The sequence below is a fragment of the Choloepus didactylus genome, chromosome X, assembly GCF_015220235.1.
Source record: "Choloepus didactylus isolate mChoDid1 chromosome X, mChoDid1.pri, whole genome shotgun sequence".
NCBI lineage: Eukaryota > Metazoa > Chordata > Mammalia > Pilosa > Megalonychidae > Choloepus > Choloepus didactylus.
Window position 1 is genome coordinate 129,905,284 of NC_051334.1, and position 25,927 is coordinate 129,931,210.

The following is a 25,927-nucleotide window of genomic DNA, read 5'->3' on the forward strand; positions in this document are numbered from 1 at the left end:
AGCTGGCAACTCATCTTAAAAACCACTGTGTCCTCTGCCACGAATAAAGAACTTATCCTTAATATTACAGAGAGAGACCTGGTACTTTAAAGGACTGTGGAGAAGATAAAGCCTGACTCCCTAACCTCCTAGTTTTACCACCAGCCCCCGACCCCTGCCGAGCTGGTTACTGCCTCTCTTCCCTTCCACTCCCACCCCTACCACTATTTCTACAACCAAAATATGCTTTCTACAGCTTGTGCTCAGATTAGGTTAAAATGATTACTAGGATTTAAGTTTTCACATTCAAAGATAGATGAATTTATCATGAATCAAAGCCTAAATTTAAAACATGAAGCTGTAAGAATGATAGAATTTCAAATATTGGGTGGCTTAGGGGGAAATGGGGGTGGGAGTAGAGAAGCCTGTCCTGGCTGGACTGGACTTAGAATTACAAGGCACAGGAATATCAAGGTAATAATCACCTATTTTGCTTACTCTGAAAGCAGACCTTTGTTTAAGGATCAGCCCTGCAACCTGGATGAAAGGCCACTAAAGGATATTTTACCAATCTGCTCCTTTAAATACCCTAGATGTGACTTTCATTTCAAGCTAAGTTGAAAACAGACTAAACTGAAAACACTGATTTTACTTCAAATTATTTTGATTGCTTTTCCCTTTGAGAGTTTCATTTGTTTATCAGCAGGAATTCCTGGGCTAATTCCGAGAAATGCCATTCATTTTTCGCCAACAAGTCATGGACAATGGGCCGGGTAGAGGAGAATGCTCTCCATGGAGCACCCTTCTTTATGGATGTGGCAAACGGGCTCTGAAGGTGGAAGATGGAAGAAGGGAAAGGCTTTGGGTGGGATCTCTCGGGAAAGCAGAGAAGGTAGGTCAGGGGAGCATTCTGCACATGTAACTGGAGGGTTGGTCCTGGGGAAGTGTCACATAGGCAAAGTGTGTATCGGGTGCCTATGCTCCTCATTCTCAGAGAAACAATGTTGTTAAGTTGTCCACAGCCCTCTGCAGATGCACAGGCCCCTCTACCCAAGATCTTACCCAGAACTGCTCTATGTTGAAAGTGCTCTTGACCCCCCTTTTTCAAAAACTCCCCTGGACCCGATTACTATTGTGTAGTCCCCAGTCCAACTGAATCATAATTAATTGGGATGCTAGTTAAAATGCCTAATTCCCATCGCAGCCCAGCTGAATCAAAAATTTTAGTGTAGGTCCCAGGAGTTGGCATTATATAAGAGTCCCCCAAGTGATCCTTAAGTACACTAAATTTTGAGAAACATTATTTTAGGGTCTTGTTATAAAATGGTGCTCTACCCTAATGAGCTTCTTCAAACTAAGATACTATATGTACCAGTAGTTTACTGCTTTAACAAAAATAACTTCTGGAAATTGAATGGCACAATCCAACAGTTTCTAAAGCATATACAAAAAAAAATGCTGTCCTGCAAAGTGCTGTATAAAAAATGGACCTTGTGGATAAATATGTTTGGAAAATACTGCATATCATAACCGTCTCTTGTAGATAAGTGATGTGTATTAATATTTTAAAGGCTTTGAAAAGTCCTGCATTAAAAGAAACCTGTTTAACTTTCTCTAATCCAGCATCTCTCAAATTTATTTGACCATACAAATATTTTCCTAGTAAATCTTAATATCATTCCATAAAATTATGTTCCTTGGCACAAACTCTGGGAAACACTGCCTTAACATAGAAGAGTGATTGTAATGGTGGAAGTTTCCTGAATACAGAAAGCAAATGGAAGCTTTATCTTGGATAGATGGGGCTTCTTAGTATACTTCAATGAAGTGCCACCATCTTCACCCCTGTGTAGGGCCAGCTCTGATTAATGTTCATTGGAAGAAATAGAAGTTAAGAGATCTGCTCTATGTTACTTACCACCAGCCAGTCTGACCCTAGTGTTTGCCTTTATCCTCAGGCTTTTGGACAGTTATGGACACAGCAACAATTTTTTTTAAAACCACACCAACCTTTTGTAAAGAAATGACACCTGACTGACCATCTTGCATACTATCTATTGTAGTCACCTTATTAAAGCAAAAAATCATGTTAATTGGCTGCTACTGTTTAAAGGGAATTGACGTTTTTCCAAAAACATCGAGGCAAGTGAAAAACAACAGAATTTAAAAAAGAACAAAAAAAAAGAGGAGAGAACAAAGGCAATCAGACAAGGCTCATAGCAACAGCGGCAATCAGAAGTAACCATGAGCATGGCAGGCAATAGATAATCAATGAAATGAATAGAAAGCAGATGGGGCAACTTTAAAATTTGGGGGGTGTTCCTTAATAAGTAAAACACAGAATTAACATATGACCCAGCAATTGCACAGCTAGATATATACTGAAAGGAACTGAAAACGAGGTGTCAAAACAAAAACTTGTAGACGAATGTTCATTGCAGTTCTATTTACAATAGTCAAAAAATGGAAATGCCCATCAACTGAAGAATGGATAAAGAATATGTGGGTCATGCATACAATGGAATATTATTCATCAGTAAAAACGAATGAAGTACTGATATATGCTACTACATAGATGAACCTTGAAAATATTATGCTAAGTGAAAGAAGTTAGACACAGGAGGCCACATATTGTAGGATTCCATTTATATGAAATATCCAGAATAGGAAGATCCATACAGACAGAAAGCAGGTTAGTGGTTGCTCAGGGCTGGCAGGAGGGAGGAATGGGGAGTAATAGTTTAATGGGTATGGGTTTTCCTTTTGGGGTGGTGAAAATTCTGGAATACATAGTGCTGATAGTTCAATGCTGTGAATGTACTTAATGTCCTTGAATTTTATGCTTTAATGTGGTAAATTTTATGTTGTATGTATTATATCACAATAAAAAAATCCCCCTTGTACTTTTGCCTTAAGAAATTAGGGGAGCAAACAAGTCCCTCCACTTGACTACTGTAACATTGGAAGCCACAGACATAGATACAGATGTAGTCAAAGACATAGATCCCCTTTTTATATAAATGTATGGGGTGGGTGGAAAATAAGACACAATGTGCAGATAGGTCAGTGATTATGGACCAAAGAACAAATTCAGAGTGTTGGGGGGGGATTTGCAACCCTCACTCTGAACTAAGTCCAAATGCCATATGCCTACCTCATCTTATACAGTCTGTTTATGCTACAATATGCATTTGTGTAATGCAAATTTGTTCATATTCAAGCAGTAAATGAGGGAATGATGTCCACAAAAATGAAAATCACATTGGTTCATACATGATTTTTCCCAGAAAACTAATATTTTCTACCACCAAGTAACAACAGCTAAATGCAAAGTATATTAACACAACTGAAATCAACAAGTCATGGAGGAATGCAGTTCTGTATACTATTCTCATTCACCCCACATTCTTCCTTTTGGCTTAGTTTGGCCACATGCTGTGTCTTATAAGTGCTTACTATATGATTCTCCCTGACCTTTATGCACTTTTCTCTTGTCTCTAATTCTTTAGCCTAAACCCTTCTTTATACCCCCTTCCTTCAAGATAACATCACCATCCTCAACAAAATACTTGCAAATCGAATCCAGCAGCAAATTAAAAGAATTGGATATCATCACTGAGTGGGTTTTATTTCAGGTGTGCAAGGGTGGATCAACATAAGAAAATTAATTAATGTAATACAACAGATCAATTAATTAAAGAGGAAAAACCACACAATTATTTGGATTGATGCAGAAAAGGAATCTGACAAAATTCAGCATCTTTCCTTGATGAAAACACTTCAAATGACAGGAATAAAAGGAAACTTCCTTAACATGATATGTCGGTTTGAATGTATTATGTCCCCCAAATGCCATTATCTTTGATGCAGTCTTGTGGGGCAGACATTTTAGTGCTGATTAGATTGGAATTCTTTGAGTGTTTCCATGGAATGTGCCCCACCCAACTGTAGGTGATAACTCTGATTAGATATTTCCATGGAGGCGTGGCTCCACCCATTCAGGGTGGGCTTTGATCAGTGGAGCTATATAAATGAGCTGACAGGCAGAGGGAACTCAGTGCAGCTGTGAGTGACATTTTGAAGAGGAGCTACAGCCAAGAGGGACACTATGAAGAAAGCACAGGAGCTGCAGATGAGAGACAGTTTGAACACGGCCATTGAAAGCAGACTCTTGCTCCAGAGAAGCTGAGAGAGGACAAATATCCCAAGTGCAACTAAGAGTGACATTTTTGAGGAACTGCAGCCTAGAGAGGAGCGTCCTGGGAGAAAGCCATTTTGAAACCAGAACTCTGGAGCAGACACCAGCCACGTGCCTTCCTAGCTAACAGAGGTTTTCCAGACACCATTGGCCATCCTCCAGTGAAGGTACCCAATTGCTGATGTGTTCACCTTGGACACTTTATGGCCTTAAGACTGTAACTGTGTAACCAAATAAACCCCCCTTTATAAAAGCCAATCGATCTCAGGTGTTTTGCATTCTGGCAGCATTAGCAAACTAGAACACATAACAAAGGGAATATATGAAAAACCCAGAGCTAATGTCATACTCAACAGGGAAAGACTGAAAGCATTCCCTGTAAGATCAAGTCAAAGATGCCCAATGTCACTACTGTTATTCAACATTGTGCTAAAGTTCTAACTAGAGCAATTAGGCAAGAAAAAGAAATGAAAGGAATCCAAATTGGAAAGGAAGAAGTAAAACTTCCACTATTTGCAGATGACATGATCCTATATGTAGAAAATCCTGAAAAAATCGACACTAAAGCTACTAGACCTAATAAATTAGTACAGCAAAGTGGTAGGATACAAGATCAACACACAAAAATCAGTAGTGTTTCTATACACCAGTAATGCACAATCCAAGGAGGAAATCAAGAAAAAAATTCCATTTATAATAGTAACCAAAAGAATCAAATATTTAGGAATAAACTTAACCAAGGATATAAAACCTATAAACAGAAAACTGCCAAATATTGCTAAAAGAAATCAAGAAAGACCTAAATAAATGGAAGGACGTACTGTGGTCATGGATTGGAAGACTAAATATAGTCAAGATGTCAATTTTACCCAAATTTAGCTATAGATTCAATTAAATACCAATTAAAATCCCAACAACTTACTTTAATGAAATAGAGAATCCTATATTCAAGTTTATTTGGAAGGGCAGAGTGCCCCAAACTGCTAAAATATCTTGAGAAAGAAAAATGAAGTTGATAGTCTAACACAATCAGACTTTAAAGCATACTACAAAGCTACAGTGGTCAAAACAGCATGGTACTGGCATAGAGATAGATATAATGACCAATGGAATCAAATTGAGTGTTCAGAAATAGACCCTCTCATCTATGGACAACTGATCTTTGATAAGGCCATCAAGTCAACTCAACTGGAAAAGAGCAGCTTCTTCAACAAATGGTGCTTGGAGAATGAAGCACCCTTATACAAATGTATCCCATACCTTATACAAAATTAACTCAAAATGGATCAGAGACCTAAACATTACAGCTAAGACCATAAAACTTTTGGAAGAAAACATAGGGATCTATCTTAAAGATCTGGTGATAGGAGGTGGTTTCAAGACCTTACACCCAAAGTGTGAGCAATGAAAGAAGAAATAGACAAATGGTATCTCTTCAAAATTGATTACTTTTGTGCATCAAAGGACTTTGTCAGGAAAGTAAAAAGGCAGCCTACACAATGGGAGGCAATATTTGGAAACCACATATCAGATAAGGGTTTAACATCCAAAATATATAAAGAGATCATACAACTCAACAGCAAAAAGACAGAAGACCCAATTAAAAAAATGGGCAAAAGACATGGACAGATACTTTTCCAAAGAAGAAATACAAATGGATCAAAAACATATGAAAAGATACTCAAGTTCACTAATGGTTAAGGAAATGCAAATCAAAACCATAATGAGATATCATCTCACGTATACTAGGATAGCCATTATAAAAAAACAAACAAACAGAAAACTACAAGTGCTGGAGAAGATGTGGAGAAAAGGGCACACTTATTTATTGTTGGTGGGAATGTAGAATGGTGCAATCACCCTGGAAGGCAATGTGGAGGTTCCTCAAGAAGCTAAGTATAGAAATGCCATATGATACAGCAATCCCATTACTAAGTATATACTCAGAGTAACTGAAGACAGGGACAACAATGGACATTTGTACACTGATGTTTATTGTGCCATTATTCATGATTGCCAAGATGTGGAAATAGCCCAAACATCCATCAACAGATGAGTGGATAAACAAACTGTGGTACATACATACAATGGAATACTACACAGCTGTAAGAAGGAATAAAGTTATGATGCACATAATAGCATGGATGAGCCATGAGGACATTATGTTGAGCGAAATTAGCCAGAAACAAAAAGACAAATACTGTATGGTCTCACTAACATGAATAAACTATAATGAGCAAACTCTGAGAGCTAAAGTTAAGAACACAGGTTAATAGGAAATAGAAAGAGGGTGGAGATTGGGCATTTGATGCCAAAGGAAGGAGTACAGAATACTCAACAGGATTGTTTGTAAAGATCCAGAAATGGATAGAACAATATTATCTGATGGTGGCACAATACTGTAAGTTTTGTGAGTGAATAATGCTGAGTGCGAGTATAGTTGAAAGAGGAAGGCTAGGGGCATACATGACACCAGAAGGATAGATAAAGGATAAAGGCTGGGACTATATAGTTTGGCGAAAACTAGAGTGGACAATGATGGTGATTAAATGTACAAATGTAAGAAAGCTTCTACGTGAGGGAGAACAAATAAATGTCACTATTGCAAGGTATTGAAAATGGGATGGTATATGGAAAAAATACAATCAATGCAAACCAAGATCTATAGCTAACAATAGCATTGTAATATGCTTCCATTAATTGTAACAAAGGCAATATACCAAAGCTAAATGCCAATAAGAGGGGGAGATAATGGAGGGGTATGGGGTTCTTGTTACTGATATGGTTGTCTCTCCTTTTTATTTTTTAGTATTCTTTATTTTTTCTTTTTTTCCTCTTTTCTTGTGGAAGAAATGGAAATGTTCTCATATAGATTGTGGTGAGGAGTGCATAACTATGTGATTATACCAGGAGCCACTGATGGTTCATCTGGGAAGGATTGTATGGACTGTGAATAAAACTGTTTAAAAAATAAACAGAAATATACAAGTGCTGGAGAAGATGTGGAGAGAGATCTATACCTAGTCACTGTTAATAGGAAAGTAGTATGATGCAGCTTCTCTGGCAGTATGGTGGTTCCACAGGAGGCTAAGTATAGAGTTTCCATATGATCCTGCAACCCCGTTATTTGGTATATACTTGGAAGAACTGAAAGCAGGGACATGATTAGGCATTTTCACACTGATATTTATGGCGGCACTGTTCAACATTTGCAATGGATGGAGGTGGCCTAAGGGAACACTGATGGATGAATGGAAGGGCAAACTGTGGTGCATACATGCAACAGAATGTTGAGCAGCTGCAAGAAGGACTGAAGTCATGAGGCATGCAACTAGGTGAAAGAATCTTGAGGACATTATGTCGAGTGAAATAAGCCAAAAACAATGGGACAAATATTGTAAGGCCTCATCAATATGCACTAACTATAATTAGCACACTCTGAGAATTGAATTCAAGAGCATAGGTTATCTGGGGATAGAATGGGGCAAAGATTGGTCAATCAATGATTAAGGAGCATAGAATGTTCAATAAGGCTTTTTGTAAAGCTTTCTAAATTGTAAGCTCTTACAGCAGTCACATCTATCCCTGAGTTATAACTGTTATTTTTAAATTCTGAGATGCTGTGCTCTTTGTGTACAACCTGGTAGTTCCCTGGAAATATGGGTATCTGTGTGCACCTGAGAATCAGAGTTAGAGTTCAGCAGCTCTGGAAGTCAGTATTACTCCTTACAGCAACTGTTAAAGAAGCTGAAAAGGAGATCAGACCACAATTAGAGATATGAATGAAATAGACTTGGTTAGGACTAAGGTAAATTAGAATACAGGGTAAAGGATGATTTTGACTGTATTTCAGAACTACAACTTCTGTGTGAGAAAAAATGAAGTGATGTTTATTTTGTCCAAAATTTAAATTTTCTGTATCACACTATTTAGCTTAACCTGTCTCGTCAGTTTATTTAAACAACGTAATTACATGGAGCCTAGAATAGGGAATGAGAGCTTGTTATTCTGTACAGGTTAATGTAATAATCTGATACATTCCAGAATATTCTGGGCAGAAAATTAAAAAGTATTTGCAAAGTCCCTTTGAAGGACTGGGGGAAAATGTGGAACTATTAAACTTCCCACTGGGGGAATTCCTATTCTCTTAAACAATAGGGGATCCCAATTTAATAAGCCAAGTCCTTGATCTAGTGGCTTGCCCTTATGAAGCTTATCTCTCCAATGGCGAAGCTAAGCCTACTTATAACTATGCCTAAGAGTCACCCCAGAAAGCCTCTTTTGTTGCTCAGATGTGGACAACTCTAAGCCAACTCTGCAAATTAATTCCCTATCCTCCCTCTACATGGGACATGACTCCCAGGGATGTAAGACTCCCTGGCAATGTGGGAGATCCCAGGGATGAGCCTGGACCTGGCATCATGGGATTGAGATTGCCTTCTTGACCAAAAGGGGGAAAATAAATAAAACAAAATAAAGTTTCAGTGGCAAAGATATTTCAAATAGAGTCAAGAGGTCATTGTGGAGGTTATTCTTATGCATTATATAGATATTCTTTTTTAATTTCTAGTGTATTAGAACAGCTAGAAGGAAATACCTGAATCTGTTGAATTGTAATGCAGTAGCCTTGATTCTTGATAACAATTGTATAGCTATATCTTTTACCATGTGACCATGTGAGTGTGAAAACTTTGTGACTGACACTCCCTTGATTTAGTGTATGGCCAGAGGAGCAATGAAATAAAGATAAAAAATTTACAAATAATAAGAGGGGTAAGAGTTATGTGATATTTTGGGTGTTCTTATTTTTATTTTTATTTTTATTTATTTATTTTGGGTGGAGTAATGAAAATGTTATAAAATTGATTGTGGTGATGAATATACAACTATATGATAACAGTGTGAGCCACTGATTGTTTGCTTTGGATGGATTATATGGTGTGTAGATATATCTCAACAAAATTGCATTAAGAAAAGATAACATCACTAGTTATAAGGCAAAGTCTATATTTACTGTAGTATTCTTTTATTTATTAGAAATTTACCATGTCTTTTTAAACTGTTATAATATTTTATTAGTAGAGTTGTTTTGTTAGTACTCTCATTATAAAGTTGCATAAATTTTGAGTGCTCTTCTCCAATCCTAGTTTTTCTTTAAGCACTGTTAATTTTCAGGGTACAATTTTGCAGAATGTGAGGATTTTCAGAAATGTATATTTTGCATTATAGCAGAAATCCTAGTATTCACTAGCTAGCTCACAACCATCCAGGCATGACAGAGCCCAGGATGAGACACGAATATTGACCTGGTTTAGAGGTGCATGAAACATAAGGCCTGAAACAACCATCCCACAAGGGCTCATTCAAGAGAAACTCCCCAATGGATGATGAGCTCTCAAACAAAAATTTCAGAAAGCTAAAGGAAATTCAGAACTAAGAAAAACTTTCGAGAAACCCAGCAAAAGTGAGAATTCACACCTGAAAAAGTAGAGATATTTGAACAATCTGGAAAGGACTCTAAATATTTAAATACTTTAAAGAAATAAAGAGGAATAAAAAAATAGTATCCCAATAAACAGTAACAGGGGTCTATGAAACTATAAAATATAGATATATAAAATTAGAAAAACATGGGGAAAATCTAGTCATTGAAATTAAAGCAGCAAAAAAATGAAACCCAACATATAACTGAAATAGTAGGCATGAAAAAGCTGGAGAAAAATTCATGACTTGGAGGGCAGAATTGATGCAATGTATCATTATGGAGACTATATCAAGATGGAAAAAATAAAGGAGGCTTTATGAAACATAGAGGATAAATTAAATGAGCTGAAACAACATATGCCAAGGCAACTTAGAGAATGAGAAAAAAGATAGAAGGGGAAGATATATTTTTCACAATAAAAATGGCTAGATAACTGAAGAGAGATTTGAGTCCTTAGTTTAAAAAGTCATGTGCTCAGCAGGCTAAATAAAAAATAAAACATGCGTCTATACACCTCATGTGAACCTAAAGTGCCCTATAAAAGAACTACAATCCAACAGCTGACTTCTTATCAGCGAACAATAGAAGTCAACACACCATGATGTAATATTTTCAAAGTGCTGAGGAAAAATAAACATACACCTAGAATTTTATACCCAACCAAATTATCCTTGAAGAATGAGGGTAAAATAAAGACATTTTTGCATTAGGAAACTTTGGAACTACTACCCATAGAAAGAACTGTTAAGGGTTAAAGTTAATACGAAGAAAAATGAACTCACAAAGAAGTGAGTTGCAAGAAAAAGAAGGAATAAGTGCTTGTTAGGCAGATGGAATAAGTGATATCAATATTCTACTCTATGCTCTTCCACCCTATGCTTTTTGCTGGGGTCATGCCTCAACCTCCTTCCCAGGGAAGAATAACCTCTACATAGTAGTTTTAAAAAGTTCCTATGACATTAGACCACTTTTAAGGACTTCTATGAAAGAAAGCTTTTATAAGCCTATTTGACAGGGTTGCCAGGAAAAGATTTTATCAGAAACTTTAATCCCATTTACCAGAGCCCCTTTCATACCACACCCTTGTAATCCACTTTAAATAGAAGAAGAAAATAAACACATACAAAAATAATAAGCCTCACTTAGCGATTTATTTCAAAAATAATTTTTAGGTTGACCACATGCTTAGCCAATCTCTTACATCTTTAAGCATTTATTATCATTACCAATACTCAGAATGGTAAACCTGTGATATGGCATGATATTTGTTCACCTGGGAAAGAGTCTCCTGTGTTCTAGAATTTATTTATTGATGCAGGAAAGTGTACTACACCATTTTATAATGGTGGTGACAAAAAGGGTTTGGAGGTTTCTTCTCCATTAAATAAAACGCCATCCCTGAAACATTTCAGTTAACTGACTTTTTACTGAACCTCATACCTAACCTCATTCCTACCATTTTTTCCCTGCCACTTTTGGTTTCTCTCTTCTAAGTCCTGAAGTTTCCTCATCACTTAAAAAACACTATCTATATCCTAGACTAGTGGTTTTTTACCTTTTGGCATTCATGTACACCAATTTAGGAATATCAATAGAGTCATGGATGCTCTCTATAGTAATCTGCATATATACATATTTACATCAAAAACTGCCATTTTAAAGGGTTCATTACCCTTTAAAACCTACTCATGGGTCCCAGGTCAAGAACTCCCATCAGAGGGAAACAGAATCAACCTACAGAACTAGAAGACTTTTATTTTCCAAATCCTACAACTGTTGCTTAGCTTTTCCTAGGATGCTGTCAGGCCCACAGACATTCCCTGAATCATTCTATGCTTATATGCCTTTGGTGTGTGAGCCAGGCCACAGTCAGACATGAACAAAGTGTCATTGAGGGAGCTCCTGCCTCAGACAAACATCCCAGCTGCAAACTTGAAAGTAGATGCCCTAACAGACTTGTGAAAATATCTCTGCCTTGCTTCCCCTTAGAGCTGCTCTTAACAATGTGTACATAATAACTGTACAGTCTGGAGGAGGTGACTATACAGCAGGCAGGCAGCTTTATACTGTCATAAACCTCACTGGTTCAGCTCCTTTGATTTATGAATGGCCCCTCATCATTTAGAAGCTATGCTTGGATGCAATTCCAGCACTAATTGGATAGGACACATGCCGTTATGCTACTTGCTTCCCTGGTGCCCACTGCCTATGGCAGGAAGAGGTGTTTATGGCAGAAAACCTCTGAGCCACAATTCCCTTCCCCCAATTGACAACCATCTTCAAATGATTAAAAGCTCAATGAAAATCTGTTACTGGATACCCAATAACTTATTAGAGCCTACAATGTGCCCCACTTGGGCTATAAACAGTATTTAGGGGCCTGTTTGGGCTGCCTAAAAGTGTCCTATCGTTATTTCTGTCTGGAAGTTTCCCTTCTGGGGAATTAGGGAGATGGGGAGGGGTGGGTGAAGAGGGAGGGAGGAGAAACACTGCTGGAAAAGAAAGAAGCAATTTGGTTTACCTGGGCACCGAGGGCAGCACAGATGAGGAATATGCACAGGAGAGAGGCAATGAAGGCTTGGACATCTGACTCGGCTGCAAAGCACATTCCCATTCTGAAAGAGAGAAGGCAACAAGAAAAAAATAAATATCTTTCAAAGGTCACTGGGATCATGCCAGTTTGGGAAACAGTCACGCAGGGACTCACCCAGGTAGTGAATAATGCATTACCAAGAAGCTGAATGAAATCAGCATTTTCTTTCCTTTTCTCATCACTAGCACCTCTTCTGGGTTGGTTGATAGTTTATTGGCATATTTTTCTAAAGCTGGGATCATTACTGCTTCAGTTTGCAAAGATCATACTGACTTGGCATTTCTATAATTTCTATAATTCCCCACCTCCAGCTGCAAATGTTTTCCAAGAGCCTAGTCTGATTTCATAATCATCTTTCCAATGCCATGGAGTGGGAAGAGATAATGAGTGTTGGGTCCCCTGAGTTACTACCCTGAGTTGCTACCCACCTCTGGGAAAGAAGGCATCCCTAACACATGGATCCAGGATTCCATATAACCCTGCCTTGATCCAGTAGGCTGAATGACTCTTCTCCTCTTTTCTCTTTTCGGTCAAAATTTTTCTGAGAACAAGCTAGAATTTGGGATTGGGCTTATAAGTTAGCCTGAATGGGGTGACTGGGTCTCTGCCTGATTTAAAATTACAAAATCCTTAGCTCTGACAGCTCTCAACCATTGCTAGAACAAAGGAAGACTTTGGAAATCAACTTTGCATTTGCATTTTCCATCCATAATTCATTTAAAGAAAGGGCTCCTTGCATTTGTCAGGCTGTTATGGGAGAACAGGGTGGTGAAGAAGATGGAGAAAAAGAAGCCTATGTTTGGCATTTGGATCATATTAATATTTCCACTGCCCTGCAGACATCAAAGTCTCAGCCCCAAAGGACTAGCTGTCCATCTCCAACATGTTGGGTCAAGAATCTGACACAGTCATGCCATACCGAGTAACTAGTCTCCAAATGCTCTATTTAATACATGCTCTGGTCATTTAAAGAGGCTGGCTTATTTTATTCAAATCTGAATCACCTTACTGCAACATTTGTACCTTCTAGAATATATTTTTGGAGTATTGAATATGGAAATAGCACAGAGTCTCTTTTCGTAATACAATCCTCAGAGTCAGGAGGTACCATCTTCAAGTGAGACAACAGAGGTACATCAGAAATCACATCTTCCTGATGAGGTCCAGACTGAACCCTCCTTAATGCTTTATAATGAATTCTCCTTTAGAGTTAATAGATTAATAAAAATAATGACAACTATAATGACAACTATGTAATAATAATAGCAATAGTTAATATTTCTCAAGTGTTTATAATGAGCCAAGCACTGCTTTAAGTGATTTAAATGGATTATGGATTTAATTATTAGCACAGCCCTAAGTAATAGATAATATTATTATCCCATTTTAAAGAAGAGGAAGCTGAAGGAAGCTCAAGGAGTTAGGTAAATTTATTCAACATAACATGTTTCATAGGTGGCAGAGCTGGGATTGGAAACTTGGTATGTCTTGACTCTAGAGCTCCACAGCCTTTTAACACCACCTTATGTTGATCTAAGGTTAGGATGACACCTGATCAAAATTTTGAAGGCCCAATTTTCTGTCCAATTGACATAAAGATCAGGCTTGCAAGTCACTGATCCTGCTCTACCTGGACACTAGGAAGGGGTTGCACTTCTTCCACGGGGTCTCAAGTGAGAGGCTGATCATAAAAATTCTCTCTCTGTGTTCAGAATTCTCAATTCTCAAGAGCTAGTACTGGGTCTCCCTTCCCAATTGCCCTAGTCCAGTGGTTCTCAACCAGGGGTGATTTTTTTTCCCAGTCAACTTTGGTCATGTCTGGAGACATTTTTGGTTGTCACAACTGAGAGGAGGGAAGGGAGCAGTGCTACTGGTATCTAGCAGGTAGAGGCCAAGGATGCTGCTAAACATCCTAAAATGCACAGGACAGCACCCCACAACAAAGAATTATCTGGCTCAAAATGTAAATAGTGCAGAGGTTGAGAAACCCTGGCCTGGTTCATAATGGCAGAGGCTTATTCAGAAAACTGGACCATCCTGGTCCTGGGTCAAGACCATGAAAGAATATGGAACTACTTGCTTTGCCTATTGCAAAAATGACATTTAAGCTGTCCAACAGCCTTTTTGAGTGATTTCACAGGAGCCAAGGCCAATCCAAGAGAACTCTAATTCCCACCAGGTACAGGTCAGGGTTTCACAACCTCAGTCCTGTTAACAGTTATTGGCTGAGACAACATAAAATACATTCACCCAGTGAACCAGTTTATATTCTGTCTCAATAACCACTCTAGAGGCCAGCCTTGAAGTTTTCAAAAACTATTTTGTCTTACAATTCAAGAATGATATTGAGCTTTTCCTCCACTTTACTATCAGGCTATTCTTCCCCCTCCTACCATGTTCTAAATCATTAGGCTAAAAGAGACCAAAAGTATCTGTCCATAGCAAACACTCAGCGATAACATGAAAATCAAGCCAAAAGGCAATAGAAGAAAAAGGCAGGAGATGTTTATTTTTCCTTGCAATTTGCTACTTAGTTTCTCTTGGGCTTCTATCACCTGCACTCCTTAGCTACCTGGGCACTGAAAGCAACTCTGTGTGCTGAAGAGCCAACTGGGAAATTACATGCCCTGAGGGATTGTACCTCTGAGCAGATGCAGTTCACACAGTAAACCAACCCATAAGGTTCCAGGTAAGGATGCCATCTCTCACCCACTCTGTACTTCTTATCTTGAAACATACAATATGTCTCTGAATCTGTGGAAAAGGATACAGAGAATATGCCTGTTAGAACACATGGACAAGGAAACAAAATTCAAAAGCAAACACAGGTTATATCTGTTTTAGTATATATTAAGGGAAGAGGCATAGCTAACATTTATAGGATCCCTACTATGGGCTCCATGTTTTACATGCTTTGCTCTATGGATCCTCACAATGATCTAGTAATGTAGGTACCATGATTATTCTCAGTTTATATTTGAGGAAAATCAAGGATCATAAAACCAATAAGAAGCTGAGGAGGAACTCAAACATAGGTTTGTCTGACAGTGAAGCCCAAAATCTTAATTAATCCTCTACTAGAATCATAAGACAAGGGGGCAAATAATGTGTCTTTTTGGAAAGCCTTGTGTTCCCTTTCTTTGGGAAATCCAAGCTAATGCCTGAAATACTGATAGAACTGTCTCATAGCTTTTAGATGATGGTATAGGGGAGATGGACTAAATATATGGTATTAGGTTCATATAAATGGCTTTGCCCACACTTGCTAACATCATTCCATCCTTAAACAGATATTTGATCACCTACTTTTTCTCAGGCACTAGAGTAAGTGTTAGGGATAAAATGGTGAGCAGTTCCTGCTCCCACTCAACTTACAGACCTCCTCTTGCATAAACAACTCCCAATTACCGCCAAAATTGTATTTCCTTCCCCTGTGCCAGAACAGAAATTTTGGTAGCCACAGCTTATCTTGTATCATAGCTATTTGAGTATATACCATGTTACTTGTCTTAATTTACATCTTATTTCTACATAATGTTACAAGGTCCTCAAAGTAGACAACATTTATTCTTTACTCTATCTGTCAAATGGCCTAACATACTATGGCCAATAAACATATGTAAAGAATTGATAAATGATTGGCAAATTGAATTTCCAAATCAAGTGGTTTGTTTTCAAATCCCATCTTCTTCTATCTTCTGCTTCCCATCATTCATTCAACATTGATAATGTATCAAAAACATTAATTTTCCTCACTCTCCAGTATAGATTTCCCTGAGGATCAAAATTGAAAGGATAAATTTTCAGACAAGCAAGAAACTAGAAGGAGATATTTCCAGCAAACAATAAAGTATTGCTATCAGGATTTTTTAATCATTCAAATCAAAAAGTAAGGGACCAACTAATCCAATAGAAAAATGACATAAGGACATGAAAATGCAATTCAGAGAAGAAGAAATGGGACAGGCAATAAACATATGAAAAGATGCTCAACCTCACTCATAATCAGATTCAAATTAAAACTACACTGAGATGAGTGCCTCATGTCACTTATTGGTTCAAAGACCATCTATGACACTTTCCCACTGCCCACAAGATAAATTCCTTTTCAAAATTTGTTTCCAATTTCTTCAGATCCATGAATTGGTAGATAGAAAACTTGGGTTTCAGTCCTAGCTAGCTCTAGCTGTGTAGCATTGAGCAAATCAGTTAACCTCTGTCAGCTTCAGTTTTCAACATCTGTGAAATAAGGATTATATGTTCTTCAAGCAAATGCTGGAGGCTTAAATGAAGCTCTTTGTAAATTAGAAAGTCCTGCAAACTGTAAACTGCTATTTTTATACTAATTGATTTTTATTAGAAAAGTAATGTATGTTCAATGTAGAAAACTGGAAAACATACAAACACATAACAAGAACAACAATAACAACATAAAAGTATATAGGGGAAAGAAACTTTACACATAATACAAGCACTAGAAGATAACCACTTTTAATATGCTGGAAACATATAAATAGCCCAGGGATTGAAGAAGAAATCAAAAAATAAATTAGGAAATATTTTGTACTAAATGAAAATGAAAACACAACATATCAAAATTAGTGGGGTTGAGCTAAAGCAGTACTTAGAGGAAAATTTATAGCACCAAATACCTATATTACAAAAGGAGAAAAGTCTCAAATCAATACCATAAGAAAAGAGAAAAAGTAGAACAAAATACAACAAAAATCAGCAGAAGGAGGGAAATAATAAAGAGCAGAAATCAATAAAATTGAAGACAGAATATCAGTAGAAAAAATCAATGAGACCAAAAGCAGGTTCCTTGAGATCAATAAAATTGATAACCTCTAGCAAGACTGATAAAGATAAAAAGAGAGAAGATTCAAATTACCCATAACAGAAAAAGGGGAAACTTCATTACAGATCCTACAGGCACTAAGAGGATAAAAAGGGAATGTTATAGCCAACATTATGCCAATAATTTCAACAACTTAGAAGAAATGGATAAATTCTTTGAAATTACCAAAATTCATGCAAGAAGAAATAGATAACCCAAATAGTCCTATACAGCTAGAGAAATTGAATTTGATGTTAAAAACTTTCTCACAAAAAAACTCTAGGCTCAGATGGCTTCACTGGCGAATTCTCCCAAGCATTCTACCAAACCCTTCAAGAAAACTGAAGAGGAGGAAATGCTTCCCAATGGAATCTATGAGGCAAGAATTATGCTGGTACCAAAACCAGACAAAGGCATTGCAAGCAAAGAAACTATACAGACCGATGCTATAATAAACAATTAGAAATGAAAATTTATATGTTATAATTTGCAATTGCTAAAAAAAATGAAAATATTTAGACATAAATCTAACAAAATATGTGCAATATTGGCACTACAAAAACTACAAAGCACTGATTAAAGAAATCAAAGAAGGCTAAAAGATATACCTTGTTTATAGATTAGAAGATGCGATACTGTTAAAATGTCAAAACAGAAATTGGAACCCATATACATTATTGGTGGGTTGTAAAATGGTGCAGCAACTGTGGAAAACAGTTTTGGGTTCCTCAGAAAGTTGAAAATAGAATTGCCATATGACTTGGCAATCTCACTTCTAGGTATATACCCCAAAGAACTGAAAGCAGGGACTTGAACAGATATTTGTACAACAATGTTCATAATGACATTATTCATAATAGTCAAAAGGAAAAAGCAACTGAAGCACTCACTAACAGATGAATGGATAAATAAAATGTGTTATAAACATACGATGGAATAGTATTCAGCCATAGGAAGGAATGAAGTTCTGTTACCTACTACAACCATGAATGAACCTTGAAGACATCAAGCTGAATAGAATAAGCCAGACAAAAATGGATAAATATTGTATGATTTCACTTATATGAAATACCTAGAATAAACAAATTCATAGATTCAGAAAGTAGATTATAGGTTACCAGGGGTGGGGGGAAGGGGGGAATGGGGAGTTATTGCTTAATAAGTGCAGAGTTTCTGTTTGGGGTGATCAAAAAATTTTGGTAATGGATGGTGATGGCGGTAGCACAACATTGTGAATGTAATTAACGCTACTGAACTGTACACTTGAAAGAGGTTAAAAAGGGAAAATTTGAGTTCTATATATGCTACCACAATAAAATGTGCATTTTTTTTAAAAGGAAGGGAGTCTTATAATTGCCTCAGCTGTTCCAGTTTGCTAATGCTGCCATTATGCAAAACACCAGAAATGGATTGGCTTTTATAAAGGGGGTTCATTTGGTTACAAATTTACAGTCTGAAGGCCATAAAAGTGTCCAGGCTAAGGCATCAACAATAGGGTACCTTCACAGAAGTATGGCCAATGGCATCTGGAACACCTCTGTTGTCTGAGAAGGCATGTGGCTGCTATCTGCTGATTCCAGGTTGTGTTTTAGCTCCTCTCTCAGCTCCTGTGCATTCTTCAAAATGTTGCTCTTGGGGCATTTTGTCCTCTCTTAGCTTCTCCAGAGCAAACTCTGAGCTAGCATCTCTGAAGCATTAGCAAAAGTCTGCTTTCAATGACCGTCTCCAAAACATCTCCCTAAGCTGTAGCTGCTCTGAGTCTTTCTGTTTGTGAGCTCTTTTATAGGACTCTGGTGATTAAATCAAGACCCACCCAGTATGGGCTGGGGCCATATCTCCATGGAAATAATTTACTCAAATATTTCACTGACAGCTGATTGAGTCACATCTCCACAGAAACACCCAATCAAAAGATTCCAACCTAATCAACACTAATACATCTGCCCCTATAGACTGCATTAAAATGTGACATTTTGGGGGACATAATACATCCAAACCAGCACACCAGCTTACTGCCTGGAGAGGGATTCCAAGCTGCAGCATGGGGAGGGGGAACCCAAAAACAGTCTGGTAGTCTCTCTGAGAAGAGAAAACGGAGTTGAGAATTCAGAGAGGCCAAGGTCACTAGAATTGGCAAGGCAGAGTACCAGAGAAGAGAGAGCTATACAGAGAGAGAGAGCTCTGGAGATTTGCAGAGAGGTTCCCTTAAGTGTTCATCTGAGTACTGGTCAAGTGCATGCATGTGAGGAAACTACCCAAGGCTAGGGAAAGAACCATTGGAATGGATCAGAAGGAAAAATTTCCAAGTTTACACAGGGCTGTGAATAGTTCATGTTCCCAACAGTCAGTGTGGAGAAACCTCGTAACACAAGGGGCATTGGGTTGAGTAGGGAAGGAAGGATTAAAAAGTGGTACAAGGAAACTTTGGTAGGTGATGGATGTGGTCATTATCTCAATTATGGTGATTATTTCACATGTGAATACATATGTCAAAGCTCATCAAACTGTATGCATTAAGTAGGTATAGTTTATGGTACTCTATTATATGTTAATAAAGCTGAAAGAAGTGCAGAACCTCTAGGAGAAAACATAGGAATATATCTTTGTGATATTAGATTAGGCAAAGAGTTCTTAGATATGACACTAAAAGTACAATCTGTAAAAAATAATGACAAATGGGACTTCATCAAAATTAATAACTTCTCCTCTTTGAAAGACAGTGTTAAGAGAATGGAAAGAAATCCACAGATTAGAGAAAATATTTGCAAATCACGAATTATCTGGACATTTAACTAGAATATACAAAGAAAGCTCAAAACTTAGAAAAATAAACAACTCAATTAAAAAATGGGTAAACAGTTTAAAAGACACTTCACCAAAGAAGATATATGGATGAAAAGCATATCATAAGTCATTAAGGAAATGCAAATTAAAACCATGATGAGATATCATTACTCACCTATTAGAATGGTTAATCTCAAAAAACCTGACAATATCAAGTGCTGATGAGATGTAGCACAATTGGAACTTTCATCTTTGCTGGTGGAAATGCAAAATAGTACAGCCACTTAAGAAAGCTCCTTAAGCAGTTACTTTTGAATTTAATCACGTGCTTACTATACGACCCAGTAAACCCATTCCTACTTATTTACCCTAGTGAAATAAAATGTATATTCACATAAAAACCTGTACATAAATGTTTACAGTGGCTTTATTCATAGTCAGTAAAAACTGGCAGCAACCCAAATGTCCTTCAACTGATGAACTTCTGAACATCCACATAACGGAATACTACCCAGCAATAAAAAGACTGATTCAACTACATGGGTAAATCTCAGAGGCATTATGCTAAATGAAACAATTTGACTTTCTCAAAAAGGCAAAGCCATAGGGACAGAAAACAGATCAGTAGCTGCCAAGAACTGGGGGTTGGAGAGAGATTTGACTACAATAGGCATGGTATAAGTTTTGTGGGCGAGGGGACTCTTCTATATCTTGAATTTGGTGGTGCTTACACGACTGAATGCATTTGTCAAACCTCACAAAACCATATTCTAAAATGGGTGAATTTTGCTGCATATAAATTATATCTTAATAAAAAGAAATATATAGAGAAAAGAAAAATCACACATAATCCTTCCACTAGAAGATAACCACTTTTAACATTCTGGTAATGTCCTTCCAGTCTTTTTTCTATGCATTGTGTATATAAAGGTTTTATTACAAAGTTAGCAGCATTTTATATATATATATAGTATCCTATTTTCTAAAATTAACATATCATGAACTTTTTTGTGCCATTAAATATTTGCCTCAAATCTGTTGACTAATGTCAAGATTTTTTTTACACCAAAAAAAAAAAAAATTGAATCGTAAGTTATTAACCAATCCCCTATTTTGGTCAAACTTCTTTCCAGAAAAGCTGTACTAATTTACATTTCTATTAGCACTGGGTAAAAAATGCTGAACACTGGATATTTTAATTGTTTAAAACTTTTGCCAGTCTGGTGAGGAAAAAATGAAAACAATATTTCTTTATCAGCAAGGGTGAACATATTTTCATTTCCAGTAACTATTTTTATTTCTCCTTTTAGGAGAAATCCTTTTAGGACATTCATGTTAGATATTATTATATTACTCTATGTTTCTGGGCTAAGAGTAGATGTTCAAAATATTTAATAATTGAAATAATTTAGAAAATCAAAATTAGTATTTTGGCAACTTCTTGGCAACAATACCATTTTCTAGGTAGAGACACTAATTAGACTTCTGCTACATAATGTTCAAGAATGGAGTAAGAAAAATTTTAAATATATTAACAATCCCAGCATCATCTTCAGATGAGACATCACGAATTTCCCAAGGCTAATATCTAAATGAGGCATGTTTCCCCACCTTCCACATGCTTGTGAGAAAAGAGTGACTATTTCTCTACACTAAATTTATAGCCTCTCTGACAAACACCTGAGTGATTTGCATTTCATATATACAATTTATCTGGACATTTCAGAAGAAATCTGCATATACACTTGGAAACAAATCCATGAAGATGGCTATTTTCATTGGCCTTAGCTCATTAGGCTAGCATAGTCATACTTGCATGGGTAGCAGGTCACTAATTCTTGAACGGGTGTAATCTTGAAGTTACTTTGTTGATCCAGGTCTGTATTACAAATAAGGTGGAGCCCTGTGTATTTTGCATTTGATTCTGCATAATTTTGCTTGCTTGGATTAGCTCAATCAGAGGTTAGCATCAGATCTAACTACTTAAAATGTGTAATGGGATGAGCTTTCACTATCAACTTTATGTGATCTGGGTGGTAGGGTGACTTACCCCTTTATTACTTGATGAAGAAGAAACGAGACAATAAAAGATAAAGACCTCTGAAAGACTAAGCACTAAAATAAGACAAGCTGTTAAAACATGGGTTTCAAATGTACTTACAGATTTACAAAAATATCATCCAAATTGTTAAAATTCTAATTTGCTTGAGAGTAACAGGAAAGTCTATTTCCAAAGGGACAATATATAAGATGCCACAAGGAAGGTATTCTTTATGTACTGCTTTTAACTTAGTTGCAATCTCTTCTCTGAAATATCTTTAAGTCAGGTTATTTCACTGACACTATTAAATATATCCTATCAATATATCCAAGCTTACCACTATTCATGAACACTACACATAATCCAAATATCTTGTTTCAGTCAAAAGATTCCATTTGCCCTCAAATTCAGCCACTAAGGAGTAAGTATTGTTAGACAAAGTATGAAAACTGAGTGATCTGAATTTTCATGCTCCAAATTTGGCCCAAAAGTTTAGGAGGTAGATGATGAGTGTAAAAAGCAGCTGGGGAACCAGGTCTCCAAAAACATGGAGATAGATGGGGATGGTGCTAGCAGTAGTAACAAAGGCAATTAACATTTGGTGAGTATTTTCTATCAGCCTGACACTGTTCTAAAGATTTTACTTATATGAATTCACTAAATCTTCACAACAACCCTACAAATTAGGTCACATTATATAGCTATTTTAAGATGAGAAAATGAAGGCACAGAGAGGTATGGTCACTTACCCAGGTTGCAGTATTATAAAACTGGGATTCAAACCTAAAAAGTCTGGCTGCAGAATCAAGGACTATAACCACTACAGAATTTGCCTCTGCTATTTAAAGTGCAGGTTACCCCCTTTTAGAATTTTGAAAATAAAGGGTTTCCACACATTCTTGCCTAACTTTTTCTCAAATTATCCTTCTACTCTAACTTTGAAACACATATTCAACCACTTTTTAAAGACATGAAATTAAGCCACACACAAGATAGACTGTATAAAATGGTAACACTGGCAAAGATGTTATTTTGCCTTTTTTTTTGGTATATATCTCGGTGACAAGGCATAAAGTATAAAATAGTGCCCATGCTCTCAAGGGCTTTGAAATCTATGTGGGAAGACAAGATTACCCTAGCTAAAAGTTCTTTTGCATTCTCTTTAAACCTAACAGTACTTTCCTCATAGTATTCACATGGTATTTATCCCATATTAAGGTAGGAGTATCAATCACCAACTTCTGATAGAAACCTGACCCTAAATGCAAACATAATGGTCTGTCATCAAGTACATTGGTCCTATTACCTAAGCAGTATGGGATTTGGGAATTAGGCCACAAACAGAAAACAACAACTCCTGGAAGGAGCAAATTCAGGAGCTGGAAGCAGACTAGGAACTGAACATTAACACCACTGGTGCTATTAAACAGTGCTTCTGCAGTTACTGACACTGATTTTTTCAAGCGTAAGGCAGAAGTAAATATAATCTTTAAGGCATGTTTTACCATGGTTGTCCAAGACTGAGTGGTCAGCAAAACTATAGCTGATTTCTCTATGAATACAATGGACTATTACCAATTTTCAGAAGCTATGATAAAGCCAATTGCAGAACATGTGTAGAAGTTTGAACTTTTAAAAAGTTTTTGGCACCACCTAGGAGAGAATTTATTGAGTTACACAATATAATCAACCACACCTAGTGTTCCAGAATATTCATCTTGGACAAGAAGCATAGTAAGCTGATTTTATTGACACAATGATGCCTCACCAACTTCTAAAAGATAAAGTTAGGAAAAGTAAGGTGATCCCTTGCCAATTACTGAGAGATATCAGTTGGACAATGAATGGCTGACCCTTAACTTATAGTATCTGAGACTAGAACTTAGTCCCAAAGGAATTCCAACTAACATTTGAGAGGGACATTCAACCTGCATTATCACAGCTATTTTTCAAATGGTTCATCTGGTCCTATTTAATGATGGCAATCCTGCTACTTTAGGGGCCCTGTCAATACGAACAGTGATGACAAAAAGTAAACAACAAATATGTGACACTATGCCACCATTGTTTTGCCCAATCACTACTGCTCAGCTCCCAGGACTAGGTCAAAAGGTCAATAACTTCATCACCAGTCCAAAAGCAAGAAAACCTTCCCACGAACTGTTTTTGATAAGAGCAAATACTTCAACCCATCATCTTGTAAGTATAACAATAATATTTATTCTATTATAACACATACAGGCAGTGGAATGGGAGAGATGAATCTTTGCTGTTGATTATATGAAAAGACAAAGTAAACAAATTCTTTTTTAATTATTTTTTAAAAGGCTACTAGAATAGTGAAGAAAAATAAAGGCATAAGTACTTCTCTTCTGTCATTTAGCAAACTTCAAGCAGAATGGAGAAAGGGAGAGATGTGGGGAAAGAGATATGGGGGTGGGTCTCCTATTTCTCTGGCAATTGGGCTTCTAGAGTTGAAGACTCTGTCAGATTTCCTCAGGGCTTTAAGACTTCATTTCCAGGTCATTGGAAGCTAGTGAAAAACAAAATCTAGAAAGAAGCCCAATTTTCTATATCATATATACAACTATTTCCCTTCATCTGGGAGTTATTTCATTCATACTTGCTGAATTATTTGCCCCAAATTAATTCAACTTAATAGGTATTGGCTTATGCACAGCATGGCTCTCCCTCTACCTGCATTGCTGTGGCTATTTCACTTATCTACTTGCAGGTAGGCAAACTCAAGGAGAATGAAAAGGTCCATATTTCAAAGAGGTTTGACAGTTGAGCAAGGTGACACCGTTGGTTAAGATGAGAACTGGACATTTCCCATGAAATTTCAATTCATTATGCTCTCTTTATCGTCTATTACCATGGATAACTGGATGTTTATGGTATTCTCATTGGTCTTTACTATGAGGCCATAGGGAGAGCCTTTTACAGAAAGGCTGTTTGGCTGGAGAAACCTGATCTGAATATTTTTCTAGCTAAAATCGTCTATCTCTTCCATGTCATATGGAGTGGGACTTTGAGAAAAAAATCAAAGCTCTTGTTTTAAAATAAAAATTGTTCTTCTTATCAGTGCCTCAGCTACACAAGTCTATGCTAATGGAAGCTTGTTTCTATTTAGTCAAATATACAAAGTTGGTCTCTTCAGCTTTTCACTACAGAATCAACTTTACATCCTCTGAAACAAGTATCTAAGCCATCCAGCTTCCACGTCAGACAGTATGGTATGTATCTCCACTACAGGTACATTTGAGAGAACCCAATTGTGAACTGACATAATAAAGCCCGATCCAAATTGGTTACAAGAGAGTGTGTCATTTTTGCAAAATAATAGTACATATAGTACATATAGTACATATAGTACATATAGACTAGTACATATATCATAACCACGGTTAATTGCCATGGTTATCCTTACATGTGATTACATGTGTAAGTCACCTGAGATTACAGGTTACTTTTGTTTACTTTCTACTTTCCTATATCTTCCAAATGTTTAAAAATGAGCACTATTTTAAAATCAAAGAAAAAAGACATGTCAACATAAACTTGTGTAAGACATCGGATATTTGACAATCCAATCTATAGGTGTTAAACAAATATTCATTTGTTTAACATTTCCATGTTCTATCCTCTGATTAACTTAGATCATCCAAAAGTAAAATACCCGTATCACATTACTTTTGCACTTATAGAAAGACCTTTACTGAGTTACAATTTAATTTGTCCTCTTCCTTTACAGAGAGTCAATAAAGAAACGCCAGACAATACTGTCTTTTATGAAATAAAAGCTACCTACAGATGTCTCCTTGTACCACCCCAAATGTGCTCTACCAAATACAGCATGATTAATATTGCTTAATTGGGTGGAGGTGGGAATAATCTCTGTAGATGAAACTGTAAATTTTCTCTTGCCAGAAAACCCAATGTTTCATTTTTTATCCTTCCAGGAAGCATAAGCCAAATTTAGAGTGCAAATGCTATAATCTACCAAGCCA

At 36.8% G+C, this 25,927-nt stretch overlaps 1 protein-coding gene across 7 annotated transcripts in view; it reads right to left on the reverse strand.

Annotated features, from left to right (window-relative positions):
- The window catches only part of CHRDL1 (chordin like 1), a 99,581-nt gene that overhangs the window by 63,790 nt on the left and 9,864 nt on the right, over nucleotides 1–25,927 (reverse strand). For all 7 annotated transcript variants that reach the window (XM_037822141.1, XM_037822136.1, XM_037822139.1 and 4 more), the window contains exons 3-4: nucleotides 14,897–15,009; nucleotides 12,184–12,277 (exon numbers count right to left, since the gene is read on the reverse strand). In XM_037822141.1, the coding sequence (XP_037678069.1) occupies nucleotides 12,184–12,277; nucleotides 14,897–15,009 (207 nt within the window). The remainder of the gene's footprint in view (nucleotides 1–12,183; nucleotides 12,278–14,896; nucleotides 15,010–25,927) is intronic.